Consider the following 16,759-nt stretch of genomic DNA (forward strand, 5'->3'; position numbering starts at 1 on the left):
CCTTTTTTCAGTGATGCACCCCCTAAGCAGAGCAAAGCATTTTTGGTTGAAAAAAAGAGATAAAGAAGTAAAATACAGCACTATATCATCAGTTTCTGATTTATTAAATTGTATAACAGTGCAGAATATTGCTCAGTTGTAGTGGTCTTTCTTGAACTATTTGAAAAAAAAAGTTATAACAATAACTAAAAACTTGTTGAAAAATAAACAGGTGATTCGATTATAAATAAAGATTTCTATACAGAAGTAAAATCATCAACTTAAAGTGCCCTCTTTGGGGATTGTAATATAGATCCATCTGGATTCATGAACTCAATTTTAAACATTTCTTCACAAAAAAAGAAATCTTTAACATCAATATCTATGGAACATGTCCACAAAAAATCGACCTGTCAACACTTAGTATTGCATTGTTGCATTTCTTTTCACAGTTTATGAACTTACATTCATATTTTGTTTAAGTAATATTCAATAAATATATATTTATAAAGGATTTTTGAATTGTTGATATTTTTAGAATATTTTTTAAAAACCTCACCTACCCCTTGGCATACCTTCAAGTACCCCAAGGGTACTTGAAGGTATGTTCTTAAATGGGGGTGCCGCGTACCCCCATTTGAGAACCACTGGATTACAGTATTTATTTTATTTTCCTTAAACACTTAGATTTAATTAAATGTAATATTTAGATTATTTTGTTTTTCTCTGTTGTGTCAATCATTAAATGCGTTGTTTTTTAAAGTGTATACATTCGGTATATTTGACAGTTATTTTGTGTAACATTCCTGTGAATTTGTTCATATCACCACGAACGCGTATATTTTGTGTCAATGTATATGTGTTACGCAGTCCTAAACCACAAAGCTGAATTGTATACTTTTCTTTTCAAACTAGACTTGTCGGGCAGGAAATACTTGAAGAGCATTTTTTTTTTCTAGTCAGGCACATCTACCGACTGCTAAACTCTTCTGGAAAGGGTCCTTTTCCATGAGGCTGAAGACGCTTAATAGCAAACAAACATGCCGACAGTCGCAGTTAAAAGGGATCTTCTCTTCAAAGCGTTGGGTAGAACTTACAGTAAGTAAGGTTTTATTTTGGAGTAAAACAAAGGCCACTAGTGGTGTCTTAGCACACGTTTTCAAAGTCTTCAAAACATGACACAGAAAATGATAAACAGGCCGGTAGCAGCAGATGCAACACTTACTATCTAGCTTCATATATTTATATTTAATTCACTTCAATTTGTCTTTAATCTAACAATGGACGTTCCAGTGTTATTCCGTAGTTATTAAATAACCACCAACGTTGACGCTTTTTCAGGCTGAAACCAACTTATTTGAAGTAGTTTGTGACACGTACGTTACACTGGACGTCAACGTGATTGCATCATCTTCCTTGTCATACAAAGTCTGCAAAATGCTGTCAAGCCAATGTAGGAAAGATGAAAAATGTCGAAATAATCGTTTTGATGTCCCCCCTTTTTTTAAATTTCAGCTGATGAAGAGTTTGACGAGCTGTGTTTTGAATTCGGACTGGAGCTGGATGAAATTGTAAGTTTGACTTTACTTTTATGTGGCAATTTGTTATGATGTAATTGGAATCCCTTTCAGATACTCATGGGTTGAAATTAGTAGATTAATTTCTGTGTTAGGAGTTTAAAGGCCTACTGAAATGAGATTTTCTTATTTAAACGGGGATAGCAGGTCCATTCTATGTGTCATACTTGATCATTTCGCAATATTGCCATATTTTTGCTGAAAGGATTTAGTAGAGAACATCAACGATAAAGTTCGCAACTTAAGTTCGCTAATAAAAAAGCATTGCCTTTACCGGAAGTAGCAGACGATGTGCGCGTGACGTCACGGGTTGTAGGGCTCCTCACATCCTCACATTGTTTATAATGTGAGTCTCCAGCAGCAACAGCTGTACCGACCGAGTAAGCGACAATTTGCCCATTAATTTGAGCGAGGATGAAAGATTCGTGGATGAGGAAATTTAGAGTGAAGGACTACAAAAAAAGAAAAAAAAGGCGATTGCAGTGGGAACGATTCAGATGTTATTAGACACATTTACTAGGATAATTCTGGAAAATCCCTTATCTGCCTATTGTGTTGCTAGTGTTTTAGTGAGATTAAATAGTACCTGAAAGTCAGAGGGGTGTGGCCACGGGTGTGTTGACCGCGAGTGTCTCTGATGGAAGTCACGCAGCTGCAGCAGGACGGAAGCCCCGCCGATGTCTCTGGTAAGAGCCGACTTATAACCACAATTTTCTCACCGAAAACTGCCGGTTGACATGTGGTCGGGATCCATGTTCGCTTGACCGCTCTGATCCATATTAAAGCTTCGCCTTCGGGAATTTTAAACAAGGAAACACTGACTGTGTTTGTGTGGCTAAAGGCTAAAAGCTCCCACCTCCATCTTTCTACTTTGACTTCTCCATTATTAATTGAACAAATTGCAAAAGATTCAGCAACACAGATGTCCAGAATACTGTTTGATTATGCGATTAAAGCAGACTACTTATAGCTTGGATTGGGCTGGAAAATAATGTCCGCTACAACCCGAGACGTCAAACGCACGTGTCATCATACCGCAAAGTTTTCAACACGACACTTTGTGGGAAATTTAAAATTGCAATTTAGTAAACTAAAAAGGCCGTATTGGCATGTGTTGCAATGTTAATATTTCATCATTGATATATAAACTATCAGACTGTATGGTCGGTAGTAGTGGGTTTCAGTAGGCCTTTAAGAATCAGTTGATTGTCAATACAAAAAATCTGCCCATGAGTGTGAATGTTGTCTGTCTATCTGTGTTGGCCCTGCGGTGAGGTGGCGACTTTTCCAGGGTGTACCTCGCCTTCTGCCCAAATGCAGCTGAGATAGGCTCCAGCACCCCCCGCCATCCGAAAAGGGACAAGCGGTAGAAAATGGATGGATGATTGGCAACACAAAAAATTACCCTAGTGTGTAAATGTCAGTGTGAATGTTGTCTGTCTGTCTGTGTTGGCCCTGTGATGAGGTGGCGACTTGTCCAAGGGTGTACCCCGCCTTCCGCCCAAATGCAGCTGAAATAGGCTTCAGCACAGCCCACGACTCCAAAAGGGACAAGCAGTAGAAAATGGATGGATGATTGGCAAATCAAAAAATTTGCCCTAGTGTGTGAATGTCAGTGTGAATGTTGTCTATCTGTCTCTGTTGGCCCTGTGATGAGATGGCGACTTTTCCAGGGTGTATCCCGCCTTCCACCCGATTGCAGCTGAGATAGGCTCCAGCATCCCCCGCAACCCCGAAAGGGATAAGTGGTAGAAAATGGATGGATGGATGGATGGAAGTTCTGTGTTATGAGTTTAAGAATCAGTTGATTGGCAACACAAAAAATTGGCCCTTGTGTGTGAATGTTGTCCGTTTGCGTTGGCCCTGTGATGAGGTAGCGACTTGTCCAGGGTGTACTCTGCCTTCCTCCAGAATGCAGCTGGGATAGGCTCCAGCACCCCCTCTACCCCGAGAGGGACAACCGGTAGAAAAGGGATGGGTGGATTTGCTTTAAAAGTAGTTGTGCAATCAATATCATTCACAATCATTATAAATGACTTGATGACAGTTGTATTTTTTTAATGCATTCTAACTCGTAAATGAATGTCTGCTCACAACAGAGTAAATGGGAGCTCCACTATTCCACCCATTAAACCTAATAATTAACCATTCAAAAACCGCCAACAATACTCCATTTACATTTCATAACTTGAATCGTTATTATAAGCGGCAATGCTATTTATAGCTGCGTCGTAATCACACGCTTGTGCCTAATTTAGGCATTTTAGAGTTGTAAACTGCGTCCTTGCTTGTGGTTGTAGATCATAAGTCATGCCTCTCACCTTAATAGTAGAAGAATGAGGACGTATTCCAGAAAGTTGATACACTTTGACAGCCAATTTAGACCACAAAATAGCGAGAACGACACGAAAACCCCCCGAGGATTGAGTAGTTTTTAATCCAAACAGTAATACAGCAATATTCTAACAGTCAGCATCCTAGTGACAGCATACATTGTACAGTAAGTGACATTGTATTTTGTTTGTTGGCCCTAATGAAGTCTGCACTGAGTAATCAGTTATGTTGTTGGAAAAAAGCCAACGTCGTGATACATTTTTTTTAAGTTAATGCACCGCGTATGTTTCAAATGAGCAAAATACATAAATATTAAATGTTATTATAAATGTGCCTGTTACTACATTACATATATACTTATAGCATGTAAATAAAACCTTAATGGAAGTGTTTGGATGTTCTTTTAAGGGCTTTTATAGTCAGAACTGAGCGACTCCCGTAGCCTCCCTTTTAAGCGGATGTTTTTGATGCCATTTATTTACTGTTTAGAATGCACTAAAAAGCATTTAGAAAAACAGCGTGGGAAAGTTTACATTGTATATTAAATGACAGTAAACATGGAGACAATTACAGCCTGAGGAGCTAAGAAAATAAGAGATTTTTATGGCTTCAGTTTTCGTTTTTTTGTATTGCTTGGATTTACATGATGTCACACCAGTTTACGTCCAGCTTAATAAATATGCGTGGTGGTCAAGGTAGCATTTGTTCTCAGTGGATACTAAGAACCGTTTAGCTTTTCTTGTAGCAAAATGCCCTATGTTTGCATAGTTCTTAACTGTACGAAACATTCGAATTGCAAAAACGATAAACATTTCTTAAGAGTTCCTCAAGAAGTAATCAAGAAGGGCGAAAAAGTGCAAGATTTTACGAAAGATGACAATAAAAGTAGTACAGACTCCAGTCCAGGGGAGCAGAGTTGAAGAATGCGCACATTTGCAGTGATCACTTTGTTAAAGGTTTGTTTGATATACTTTTAAAGCTTAGTATTTCCCATTTAGAAATTATGTTGATATATTTTTATTTTATCTTGTTTTGAAGTTCTTAAAACACATTTTTGCTATGTGTGTTCTGTAAACACCCAACTCGGCGGGTGTAAATTGAAAGAAATCAAATGTGAGCAAAAGGCATCTGTGATAAATGAAGCTTACAGCACACACACAACATTGAGATCTATAGTTATATTTTGATAAAGACGGGGAAAAACATACATACTCGTAAACGGCCCATGCACCGACAACAAGGCCACAAACATAGTTGTAGACGCCAAGTTAAATCAGGAACTGCAACCTTCCCCGAGCAAAAACTATGCAAGATTCATCTGGGACATTCTTGGCACCAATTTCCTTGACCTAGCCACACACAAAAAGTTGTACACCTCCATGCTTTTTTAAGTTTTTATCTATTTTGTCGTGTGGAATGATGTCTGGAGCACAACATTGTTTGACATGTCTGGGAACTTCACCGAGAGGTCATTCTTGATATCACTCGACAAATCTTTTTTTGATTAAGCATAGGGATCTATTCCATTGCAAAGTTTGATATTTTGCTTATGATTGCTTTTTTGCAGAAAGATCTAGGCCCCTTGCGTACTCAGACTTTGCGCGCTGCTTGCTGTACAACTTCCATCTTGGCTAGTTTGACAACCACTGTTTTTTATATCCGGAAAGAAGTCACGTGACGGAATACAAGCAATACATTCAGTTATGATACACAGCACATGCATGTTTTATATAGAAGTAGTTTTAACAGAATTTGACCAAAGAATATTCAACAACATAGTTAAGCCTGACACAAGCAACGTTGGCAAAAATGTTTCACGTGTAAAGGTGACGGGTACAGTGCTCATGCACCTGCTAATAACTAAATAACATATCCAAAAAGTGTCCTTAACCATATGCAACATTAATGAAAACAGACATTTATGCAATGGCAATACTGTTTTGGATCACAACATAAAAACTTGAGAAATGATTAATTGTGAAAACAAATTTCTGACCGAGCTATAGCCCCATCCACCTCCCAACCCCCCCGGTGTGGCGCCATCCCTCTACGTACAGTTAAATCCAGGCATGTGAAATTTCCTGGAAAACGTGGAAATCAATGTTTTTAAACATTATTTTTTTGCAGTTTTTTTAATCCATCTATCCATCCATTTTCTACCGCTTGTCCCTTTTACAATCTAAACAAAATTTGTTGAACTCAGCCTCAGCCGCAGATACTTTCTGTTCATCTTGCCAAACACCACTCTGACTTGCAGCCTGTAGGACAGAAAAATGATCAGGAGCACCAAAAACAATCTTGCTCGTTAGGTAACCATCCTTCTAGCTTACTTGTTGCCTCCGTTGATGATTGTCCTCTTTGCTGCTAATCATATTTGGATGATTACAATCAGAACACTGTTCATTCTGAAGCAGTTGTAGTTCTAGAGTGTTTATTCGTAGCCAGTGAGAAGGTATATTTTTCTCAAAGGGTGCTCACATCCCTGTAAATTATTCAGTTAGGCTGTGAGTCAATAAATCATTTACCATAATTGAACGGTGAATGAACATTAACTTGATATCTTTAGTGTCATCGATAAATTGTCATGTCCATGTCTGTTTTGTTTTCTTTGTGTCTCGCTTTCAAAAAGGTGAAAAAGGGTTCACTATGTGCATCGATCTCTCAGCGTGTTTATTCAAAGCAGAACGAAGTTGTTAGTAGTCCACAATTTCTATCAGGAATTGGAGGCGCGACAGCTAGCTTATGCACACATTAAGCACGGATAGAGCCTCACGAGTGAGAAGCATTGCAAGTTAACCCAAATGAAGAAGAAAAAGGATAAATGTAAAGTGAAATATCCGGTGTAGCAATACTTCAAACTAAAGTAAGCAACATGAGACCATAAACACAGACAAACTAGCCAGTATGCCTAAATAGTTGGAAAGTGATGTCAACAATAAAAGACAAAACCCCAACCCAATTTTTCAAACTTGGGGGGAAAAAAAACTACACTTCAAAATGTTGCTTTATTGAAGTGCGATTTTTACCAAAGGAGATAAAGAGTCTGTTTGTTTTTTATTGTTTTACTTACTTATATAGGATAATTAAAAGTTCTTGACTTTCCAATTGGGGCTTCACGGTGGCAGAGGGGTTAGTGCATCTGCCTCACAATACGAAGTTCCTGCAGTCCTGGGTTCAAATCCAGGCTCGGGATCTTTCTGCGTGGAGTTTGCATGTTCTCCCCGTGAATGCGTGGGTTCCCTCCGGGTACTCCGGCTTTCTCCCACTTCCAAAGACATGCACCTGGGGATAGGTTGATTGGCAACACTAAATTGGCCCGAGTGTGTGAATGTGAGTGTGAATGTTGTCTGTCTATCTGTGTTGGCCCTGCGATGAGGTGGCGACTTGTCCAGGGTGTACCCTGCCTTCCGCCCGATTGTAGCTGAGATAGGCGCCCGCGACCCCGAAAGGGAATTAGCGGTAGAAAATGGATGGATGGATGGACTTTCCAATTGGAATGATAAAAATTATTGCGTTTGATAGGAATACCTGCATTATTATTGTAATTTTTTATTATATATTATGATTAACATTAGTGCTTAAAAATAATGCTGACAATATCGTTTCTGCAAAAATTTGTGGGACAGTATATCATCCAGGAAAATGTGTTATTGGCCTTGACCTATACACAGCACACATGAATGACATGAAAAACAGTAATACAAACATTACATACAATAATAGCTTAATGAAGCAGTAATAAAATAAATTGTAGGAACAGCACTTTTTCCATGATGATTGCTGTGGTCAAGCAGCCGATATTGAGTGATATTTCCCTTTTTGAGCATTTTTGTGATGACAGGTTTATCTTAAATGGTGAAAGCCCCCATTCTTTGATGCACTGCACACATATTGAAGGACTTGAGGGAGAGTGAGGGCGGTGTCTTTTGTCACTGTAGGTACACTTGACAACATATTTCTTTGCCGCACACCCTCAACAAGTTCTGGAGCGAGTTTACTACCCAAACTGCTTTAGCCAAAGCAAAGTTTTTAATGAATTTTTTTGAGTGTATCATAACTCTTTAACAAGTTATGTCATATCTGAGGGCCTCCTCTATACCAAGTCACAGTATATTACTGACTGATGTATTGTATGCACCACGACATTTAAAATGTTTTCTTTACTTTTCTCCTCCTTTTAACAAAATACATTATTGTGTTTAATAATAATTGAAGACAAATTGTTACTCTTTGTAAGTGACATGTATAACAACTTTGCAGGTTTCAGGAAATCCTGAATATTGACCTTAACAGTTTTAATTAAAATCGTATCACATATCTGTCCTAATGCAGACCTCAGAGAAAGAGATAATAAGTCGCGAACGGGGCGACGTGAAGGCAGCAGGAGCATCTGATGTCATCCTTTACAAGATCGACGTACCAGCAAATCGCTATGACCTTCTTTGTTTAGAAGGTTTGGTTCGCGGGATTCAGGTCTTCAAGAATAAGTAAGACTTGTAGAATTGTCAGTTAACAGTTTTTTTTCAGTGTATGCATAACTGATATCGACTGACATTTGTTGTGCAGGTTGGAGGCGCCTCGGTACAGGCGTGTTAGCCCCAGCACCGGCGAACCTCAGAAACTCATTATCACCAAGGAGGTGAGTCAGATTTTCATAGTTTTTCAAGAATATGGAAAAAGAATCAAAATACCTTCGGCAAAAACAGTTTAAATCAAACAAACCCGTCCTAAGTTGGAGCTGCTATTTTTGTGTGCAGACAGCTGCTGTGCGCCCCTTTGCTGTGGCAGCAGTTTTGAGGAACATAACATTCTCACAGGATCGCTATGATAGCTTCATTGAGCTGCAGGAGAAACTCCATCAGAACATTTGCAGGTAAGATGACTACCAATTAGGGTTGTGCGAAGTAGATAATACATGGTATACCATATTTTTCAGATCATAGGGCACACCGGATTATAAAACATACTGCTAACTAGCGGGTCCATTCAACTCTATTTTCATACAAAAGGCGCGTATTTACAAGGCGCTTTGAAGGGGTCATATTGAAACTTTTTTTCTACATTTAAAACATTTCTTTGTGGTCTACATACAATGTAATGGTGGTTCTTTGGTCAAAGTTTTGCATAGATTGTTTTACAAACCATCTTTAAGTCGCTTTCTGATTGTCTCTTCAGGATATGCTGTTTTGTTGGCGGTGTTATTTACGTCAGTCCACTTCGACAGCGTCTTCTCCCTGTCATATTTGTTGTACCGGTAGTTTTTAACATTTCCATACTGCGAATACTGAGAGATGTAAGTTAGTAATGTACGCTAATTTATGTTAGAAATGCCAACAGTGGAGGATGAATGCCCCACAACAAGAAGATAGAGAAAAAGGAGCTTTTTGACTTCGGCGTGGACTACAATGGTGGACGTGAGCAAATTTTTGGGACTTACGAAGCCTAATTACACAAAAGCAGAAAGCAATAGGTAACAAAAGTTTGTTTTGCATAATATGTCAAAACAAAATGCCAATGTTTCCTAATAGGTGCCATTTTGATACCACTCCAAAAGGGACAAGGGGTGGTTGAATGGATGTTGAAACACAGCACGTCTGACTACAGTAGCCGTAATACGCTGCCAGTCCGCCAAGCGGTGCGGCTTTGTAACTTATCAAAGTCATGCTTAAACATGTTGACAGATATATATATGAGCGCCGTGTGTGTTGTTCTATATTCTCAATGAAACATCACAAATGTTGGTCTTGCTTGCGAGCGTCATTTATTGAACAAGCCTCAACCTGCAGTCCACACAGGTGGACTGTAGGTTGTGTGCCTGCCATCTAATGGTCACACTTATCATTACACCTTGTACTAAATAAAATTGCTTCATGGTCTGTATGCACAACCGCAATTAATCCGTACTTTAGGTGCACTGGGTTATATGGCGCACTGTTGATTTTTGAGGAAATGAAAGGATTTTTAAGTGCGCCTTATAGTCCGAAAATTACGGTAAATGATATTCGCTGCAAAAGTGAAGTTGTGTATAATCATTTAGCAATAAATACATAAGTGGTAAGTCTATTATTATTCTAGATGTGTTTGACACTTGTTTGGTGTTTGAATTGATAAAGAACATTTTTGTGATTGATTCTTCTCTTATTGCTTTCAATCACTAGAGCAATGAAACGTTGAATAGGGATGAATACTTTTTGGCATATGAAGTTGCTGTGCCAGCTCTTACTCATCCATCATATTTTTCTATTAATTTCAGTGAAAACGCGGTTTAATTTTCTGGTCATCAAAAGCTTTGACAGTTTTCTATAAGCTGTTCACTAAACTGGATTGTATTATAATGACTGAAGTCATTGTTACATTAAGGACCTGATTTACTAAGATCTCAACACCACGCTGTAATCAGCGTGTGCAATCTATAAAATAGCACGTACCGGTATGTGAGCGTGTTGCATTTGCAATCAAAAAGTGGTGCTTTATTTGAATGACTATTTTGCGTGTACTTTAAGAAGCATTACCACGGAGACACTCATTTATTGCCCATTTATGTTTTGCTCCTCCCTGTCGCATGTAGCTCTGTTTTCAAACATGAAGGAAACATCTACAACTTTTTATGGGCATTTTAGAAGCAGTCGTACAGTGCATCTACATTGACAACACTTTATTTTTCTCTTCTTTGTTAATGCTGAAGGGACTCTTCTTTGTTAATGCTGAAGGGATACTTGCCAACGGGGGGGTTATATTTTGTAGCGTCCTGGAAGAGTTAGTGCTGCAAGGGATTCTGTGCATTTGTTCTTTTGTGTTACGGTGCGAATGTTCTCCCGACATGTGTTTGTCATTCTTGTTTGGCGTGAGTTCACAGCCTTTAAGGCACGTCCCCAATATTGTTGTCTGGCTGGAAACCGGGGTAAATAGTTGCCCCGGGAGTTTTTCGGGAGGGGCACTGAAATTCGGGAGTCTCCCGGGAAAATCGGGAGGGTTGGCAAGTTTGGCTGCAGGTGCACGGGAGGAAGGCGCTGCACTTATTCCGCTCAAACTGCAAAAATGCATACCGCATAAGAATTATTTTATTAATATTTATTATTAATTTTGGGCCGCACGGTGAAACAGGGGTTAGTGCTTGTGCCTCACAACAGGAAGGTTCCGAATAGTCCTGAGTTCAATCCCGGGCTCGGGATCTTTCTGTGTGGAGTTTGCATGTTCTCCCCGTGACTGCGTGGCTTTACTCCAAGTACTCCGGCTTCCTCCCACCGCCAAAAACATGCACCTGGGGATAGGTTGATTGGCAACACTAAATTGGCCCTAGTGTGTGAATGTGAGTGTGAATGTTGTCTGTCTATCTGTGTTTGCCCTGCGACAAGGTGGCAACTTGTCCAGGCTGTACCCGGCCTTCTGCCCAAATGCAGCTGAGATAGGCTCCAGCACCCCCTAAGACCACAAAAGGGACAAGCGGTAGAAAATGGATGGCTGGATGGATGGATGGATGGATATTATTACTTTTCTGCCAACCGGCATGGCTTGGTTAGTAGAGCGGCCATGCCAGCAATCGATATATTATAAAATGTGCTCGATATATATTTATATTTTTTGGTCAGAAAAAAACAGTAATTATACGCAAGATTCGTCTTATTAAGCCGCTCACACTTTACATTGTACTGGTAGATTTTTCCAAACTGCAATGATAAAACATAAAACGATACCAATTATTACATTGGTACTGTGAATTCAGTGTCACTCAAAACATTGTCTTATGTGGAACCAAAACAATACAATGCTTTGATTCTTGTGTTCCTCACGTACTGTAGAGAATGTTCTCTTAAAAGTTTGTCATACAACTAATTGAAATTATTTTTAAACTATCTTTGTGCAGGAAAAGGTCCCTGGTGGCAATTGGAACTCATGACCTGGATACTATCTCAGGTCCTTTTACTTACACAGCCAAGCCACCTGCAGACATCAGTTTCAAACCACTGAACCAGACCAAAGAATACACTGCCACCCAACTCATGAGCCTCTACAAGGTGTACATTTAATTTATGCTTGGTCCTTACTCATCATGTTTGTCTTGTTTTGTTTACCTGCTTTTTTCATCTGTTTTTTTTAGACCGACAATCACCTGCGACATTATCTTCATATCATTGAAGACAAGCCTGTGTACCCTGTTATTTATGACAGCAATGGCATTGTCTTATCAATGCCTCCTATTATCAATGGTGAGCAGGCCGCTGTTCTGTTTAGTTTTTGGGTTTTTTTAAGTTGCAAGCCTAAAAAAACTGGAGATCTCACTTTCCTACACGGACAGGTACCAAAATTCAGACACAAATGGTAGTATTCAGACTGAAAAAGTGCTACTTACACCGCTCGCTCACACCAATTAGTCATTCCTTAAAGATTTCGGGAAGCGGTCACCTCTGCTGCTGCTGTTAATCACCTGCATTACAGTACTGGTTTTAGCCAGTCGCAAAAGTCTAATTCATCTATTCGATGTTCGTGTTGCAAGATACAACCAATAATTTCCATGTTTCCCTGAATTTGTTTCAGAAAAAAGTTAGCAGCGGTGTTATGACTGATCAACTACTTTAGCTACAGTCAGAGATAGGGATGATGTTTGTTAAGAAATTATCGATTTCATTGCCATTATCGAATCCTCTGATCGAACCGATTCCTTATCAATTCCCTTATCGAATTTAGATAGGTTGTTGTATATGGAAAAAACACAATACTTGGTTTGACAGAAGCTCACTGTTATTTTTTAAGAAAAAAATTTAATAAATATTGGCTGTTGTTACCCCCCCAACATTTTTTTATTAAATAATTAAATATTGACTGTTTGTGCCCCTTTAAGTGGGCCACCTAAGAAAAATACATGCATTCATTTGCATTGTACAGCACTTTACATTTGAAACAAATCTCAGAGTAATGATGTTGTTTACTTTTTGCTCCATTACATGTCAGCAAAATACAATTGTTAACCTACTTGTATTCTTCTGTGTTCACCAAGTTGAAGGGGAGGAGATTTTCCCCATCATTCTCGTTAGCTTGCGAGTAATGTTGTTACTCTCCTCCTCACTCATCTTGCTGCACTCTGCGCTATACCTCGCCATGGTAAATGGGTTAACGCTCTGTGCTACAGAGCAAACACTGCCCTGGTCACTCTGGCTGTCATCATCTTAAATAGGATAATGTTAACATTATCTTAATTCACATCTTGCAAGCACTAGTTTATTAGACAGACCTGCAAACTCTGGAGTGGTGTAGGCCAGTGGTTCTCAAATGGGGGTACGCGTACCCCTGGGGGTACTTGAAGGTATGCCAAGGGGTACGTGAGATTTTTTTTTAAATATTCTAAAAATAGCAATATATTTATTGAATAATACTCCAACAAAATATGAATATAATTTCATAAACTGAGAAAAGAAATGCAACAGTGCAATAATCATTTTTGTGGACATATTCCATAAATATTGATGTTAAAGAGTTCTTTTTTTGTGGAGAAATGTGTAGAATTAAGTTTATGAATCCAGATGGATCTCTATTACAATCCCCAAAGAGGGCACTTTAAGTTGATTACTTCTATGAGTAGAAATCTTTACTTAAAATTGAATCACTTGTTTATTTTTCAACAAGTTTTTAGTTATTTTTACAAATTTTTTCCCAATAGTTCAAGAAAGACCACTACAAATGAGCAATATTTTGCACTGTTATACAATTCAATAAATCATAAACTGATGACATAGTGCTGTATTTTACTTCTCAATCTCTTTTTTTCAACCAACAATTCTTTGCTTTGATTAGGGGGTACTTGGATTAAAAAAATGTTCACAGGGGGTACATCACTGAAAAAAGGTTGAGAACCACTGGTGTAGGCTACAAGATATCATTAACGTTATCAGACAAATACAAAAAGGCTAGCGTTACCATTAGCCACTGACTATGCTTAGGTAACGTTAGTCTAGCTAACATTACTGTAGTCCTGGTTGACATATGAGGTAACGTTATTTTAGCCTAAAGGCTACAAGTGAGCAGATGTGGAAATTAACCTGCAACAGTTAACGTTAGTTACTCACCAGCACTATCACTGGGACTGCGGGTTGAAGCAGAGGAAGAGAGGCGTGCTTCGTCATCTCTGTCGCTGCTTCTCCACGTTTCAAAGACACGACACGTTTCTCTAACCTTCAGCTTATGTGCGGCCTGAACATGTTTCTACATGTTTGTTGTACTGCTCCCCTTACAGGAAAGCGAAGCCTGGCAAAATTGCTGATAGCCGTTTCCTCGTCGTATTTCTTAGTAAAGTGAAGCCATGCCTTGGAGGGGTTTTTTCTGGTCAATCGTTGTTGCTGCTTCTGTATCTGCCGCCGAACCACTGAGCTACGTCTTTTCCTGTGACGTGCCACAAGACATTTCCTGTGACACGGGATTCGTTCCCAGGGATTCGAATAACGAACCAAATATTTTTCTTTACTATAGTGACTTCGATAACGAGACCCGTTTCTCAAAAAGGGATTCAAATCCATGGAATCGGTTCTTTTCTTATCGAACAATCGGGAGAACCGGTTTTCGAACATCATCCCTAGTCAGAGATGGCTATAGTTGAGAATTGCTAAGATTTTTCCAGTTCTGCTCCCACTTTCGATTCTGCTTAACGATTCTTTTCCTTAACAGTTCTCTTATTAATTCTTATTTGGGGGAAAAAAATAGATAAAAGGGTGGATTTGCATCAATAATGTTTAGTTTAGAGGTAACATGACCTTAAAAAGCCAATTGTGAGGTCTTAGAGGCACTTGCTTGGAAAAGAAATAACTTTTTTGATAATAAATATAAGAAATTAATATTCTTCTGTAGGATTTAATCATGTGCAAATTGCACAATAATGTAACATCTTATAATAACGTATCACACGCATTGTGACATATGTCAAGCCTTTGTTGGTTATAATTTTGATGATTATGGCTTACATGGAAACTTTGAGTTGAAAATCGCAAAAAATGTAAGGTTTCAAAAGATTATAACAAAGGCTTTCATGTAATAAGTTTATATCACATACTAATTTCACATTTAAAGTTATTGCTGACGTGATGTAACTTTTCACCTCTAAGGGTCTATAAACGCACGGTAGATGTTATACAGTTGCATTTATTTATCAATTTATCATCACACTGGGACAATACAGGTGCTGCAGTATTCATGCTGTTAGGTCCCACCCAACACCCCGACCCACCATAAACAATTTCGGGAAGATTAGGGCATATTTACAGAAGTTATGAAAGTTATAATTTTTCAACACCAGTTATGCAGTTGTGTACTACACAACACCCAGACCCACCATAAAACATTTCAGGAAAAAGGGAATTATATTTTATGGAGCGCTTTTCTCTAGTGACTCAAAGCGCTTTACATAGTGGAAGCCATTATGTAAGTTACATTTGAACCAGTGTGGGTGGCACTGGGAGCAGGTGGGTAAAGTGTCTTGCCCAAGGACACAACGGCAGTGACTAGGATGGCGGAAGCAGGGATCGAACCTGGAACCCTTAAGTTGCTGGCATTCAATGCGTTTTATTAATTTTCATGACTATTTACATTGTCGATTGTCAGTGAAGGCATCAAAACTATAAATGAACACGTGGAGTTATGTACTTGAAAAAAAAGTGAGATAACTGAAAACATGTTTTATATTCTAGTTTCTTGAAGATAGCTACCCTTTGCGCTTATTACTGCTTTGCACACTCTTGGCATTCTCTCGATGAACCTCAAGCACACCTGAAGTAAAACCATTTTCAGGTGACTACCTCTTGAAGCTCATTGACATTTATTTCAATTTCCGTGATATTCTGTGTTTAACAGCAGATTCTGTTTTATTGGCCATTTATGTGATTCCATCGGTGATTACGTTAACGTGGAAATCATATAACCTTATTTTTTGTTGATTTTAGTGATTATTAATTAGGCACACTAGCGCTGGGTGGCCTTACAGGCTTTTTACAGAACGTAGACACTTGCATCCTCAGTATATTAGGTTGCAACTAATAAAATTAAATGCAAGTTCAACTACATTATTTGTCAATTTGATTATACAGGAGATCACTCAAAAATCACTCTCAACACCAAGAATGTCTTCATTGAGTGCACGGCCACAGACCTGACCAAGGTACAGCTAAGTAGAGAATTTACAGACAAATTCATTGATTTTGTTCAATCAGCCTTCTCACAAAAATTCAACTAAAATGTATTTTCTGCTCCAGGCAAAGATTGTGTTGGACACGATGGTGACAATGTTCTGCGAATATTGTTCACAGCCTTTCACGTAAGTCACACACATTGTTTGCAATTCAAATGTATTTTTTACATTTAGCGGTGGTAAAATAATAACATTTTAAGAATATGTTGAGCCATTATTCTGTTCATCAACTGTCTTTTGGCCCTTTCATTATAAATACTCGTGTCAATTTTGGTAATTGTACTGAATAGCAGACAGGTCTTGTGTTCCCGTATTGATTCTGGTTTGTTTCCTCTCTCATTCTCAATCAGTGTAGAAGAGGCTGAAGTGGTGAACCCTGATGGCGCGACCTGCAAATATCCAGTACTGCACCCATTATTCTTACCTTCATACATTTGACCACATTTCCCTTTGCAACTTTTAAACTCTCTATTGTGTGGTTTAGGAACTGGCCTATAGATTTCCCTTTGCAACTTTTAAACTCTCTATTGTGTGGTTTAGGAACTGGCCTATAGAAAGGAGAAAGTGACCGGCAAGTTTATCAATCGCAAAGTTGGCATCGAGTAAGATATTTTGGACAGATTCAATACTGTAGTAAAATACAAAATGATCTTTTGAAACTTTAACCTATTTTTAAGTTTTTTGTTTCGCTTTTATCTGA

At 38.6% G+C, this 16,759-nt stretch overlaps 1 protein-coding gene across 1 annotated transcript in view; it reads left to right on the top strand.

Annotated features, from left to right (window-relative positions):
- The first annotated feature begins 938 nt into the window (after window positions 1-938).
- farsb (phenylalanyl-tRNA synthetase subunit beta) overlaps window positions 939-16,759 on the top strand; it is a 38,712-nt gene continuing 22,891 nt past the window's right edge. The window contains exons 1-11 of the mRNA XM_061918855.1: window positions 939-1,077; window positions 1,495-1,550; window positions 8,223-8,377; window positions 8,457-8,529; window positions 8,648-8,763; window positions 11,755-11,905; window positions 11,989-12,097; window positions 15,959-16,029; window positions 16,124-16,185; window positions 16,410-16,461; window positions 16,600-16,661. Coding sequence (XP_061774839.1) covers window positions 1,020-1,077; window positions 1,495-1,550; window positions 8,223-8,377; window positions 8,457-8,529; window positions 8,648-8,763; window positions 11,755-11,905; window positions 11,989-12,097; window positions 15,959-16,029; window positions 16,124-16,185; window positions 16,410-16,461; window positions 16,600-16,661 — 965 coding nt within the window. The 5' untranslated portion in view covers window positions 939-1,019. The remainder of the gene's footprint in view (window positions 1,078-1,494; window positions 1,551-8,222; window positions 8,378-8,456; window positions 8,530-8,647; window positions 8,764-11,754; window positions 11,906-11,988; window positions 12,098-15,958; window positions 16,030-16,123; window positions 16,186-16,409; window positions 16,462-16,599; window positions 16,662-16,759) is intronic.

The sequence above is a fragment of the Nerophis ophidion genome, linkage group LG13, assembly GCF_033978795.1.
Source record: "Nerophis ophidion isolate RoL-2023_Sa linkage group LG13, RoL_Noph_v1.0, whole genome shotgun sequence".
NCBI classification, from domain to species: Eukaryota; Metazoa; Chordata; class Actinopteri; order Syngnathiformes; family Syngnathidae; genus Nerophis; species Nerophis ophidion.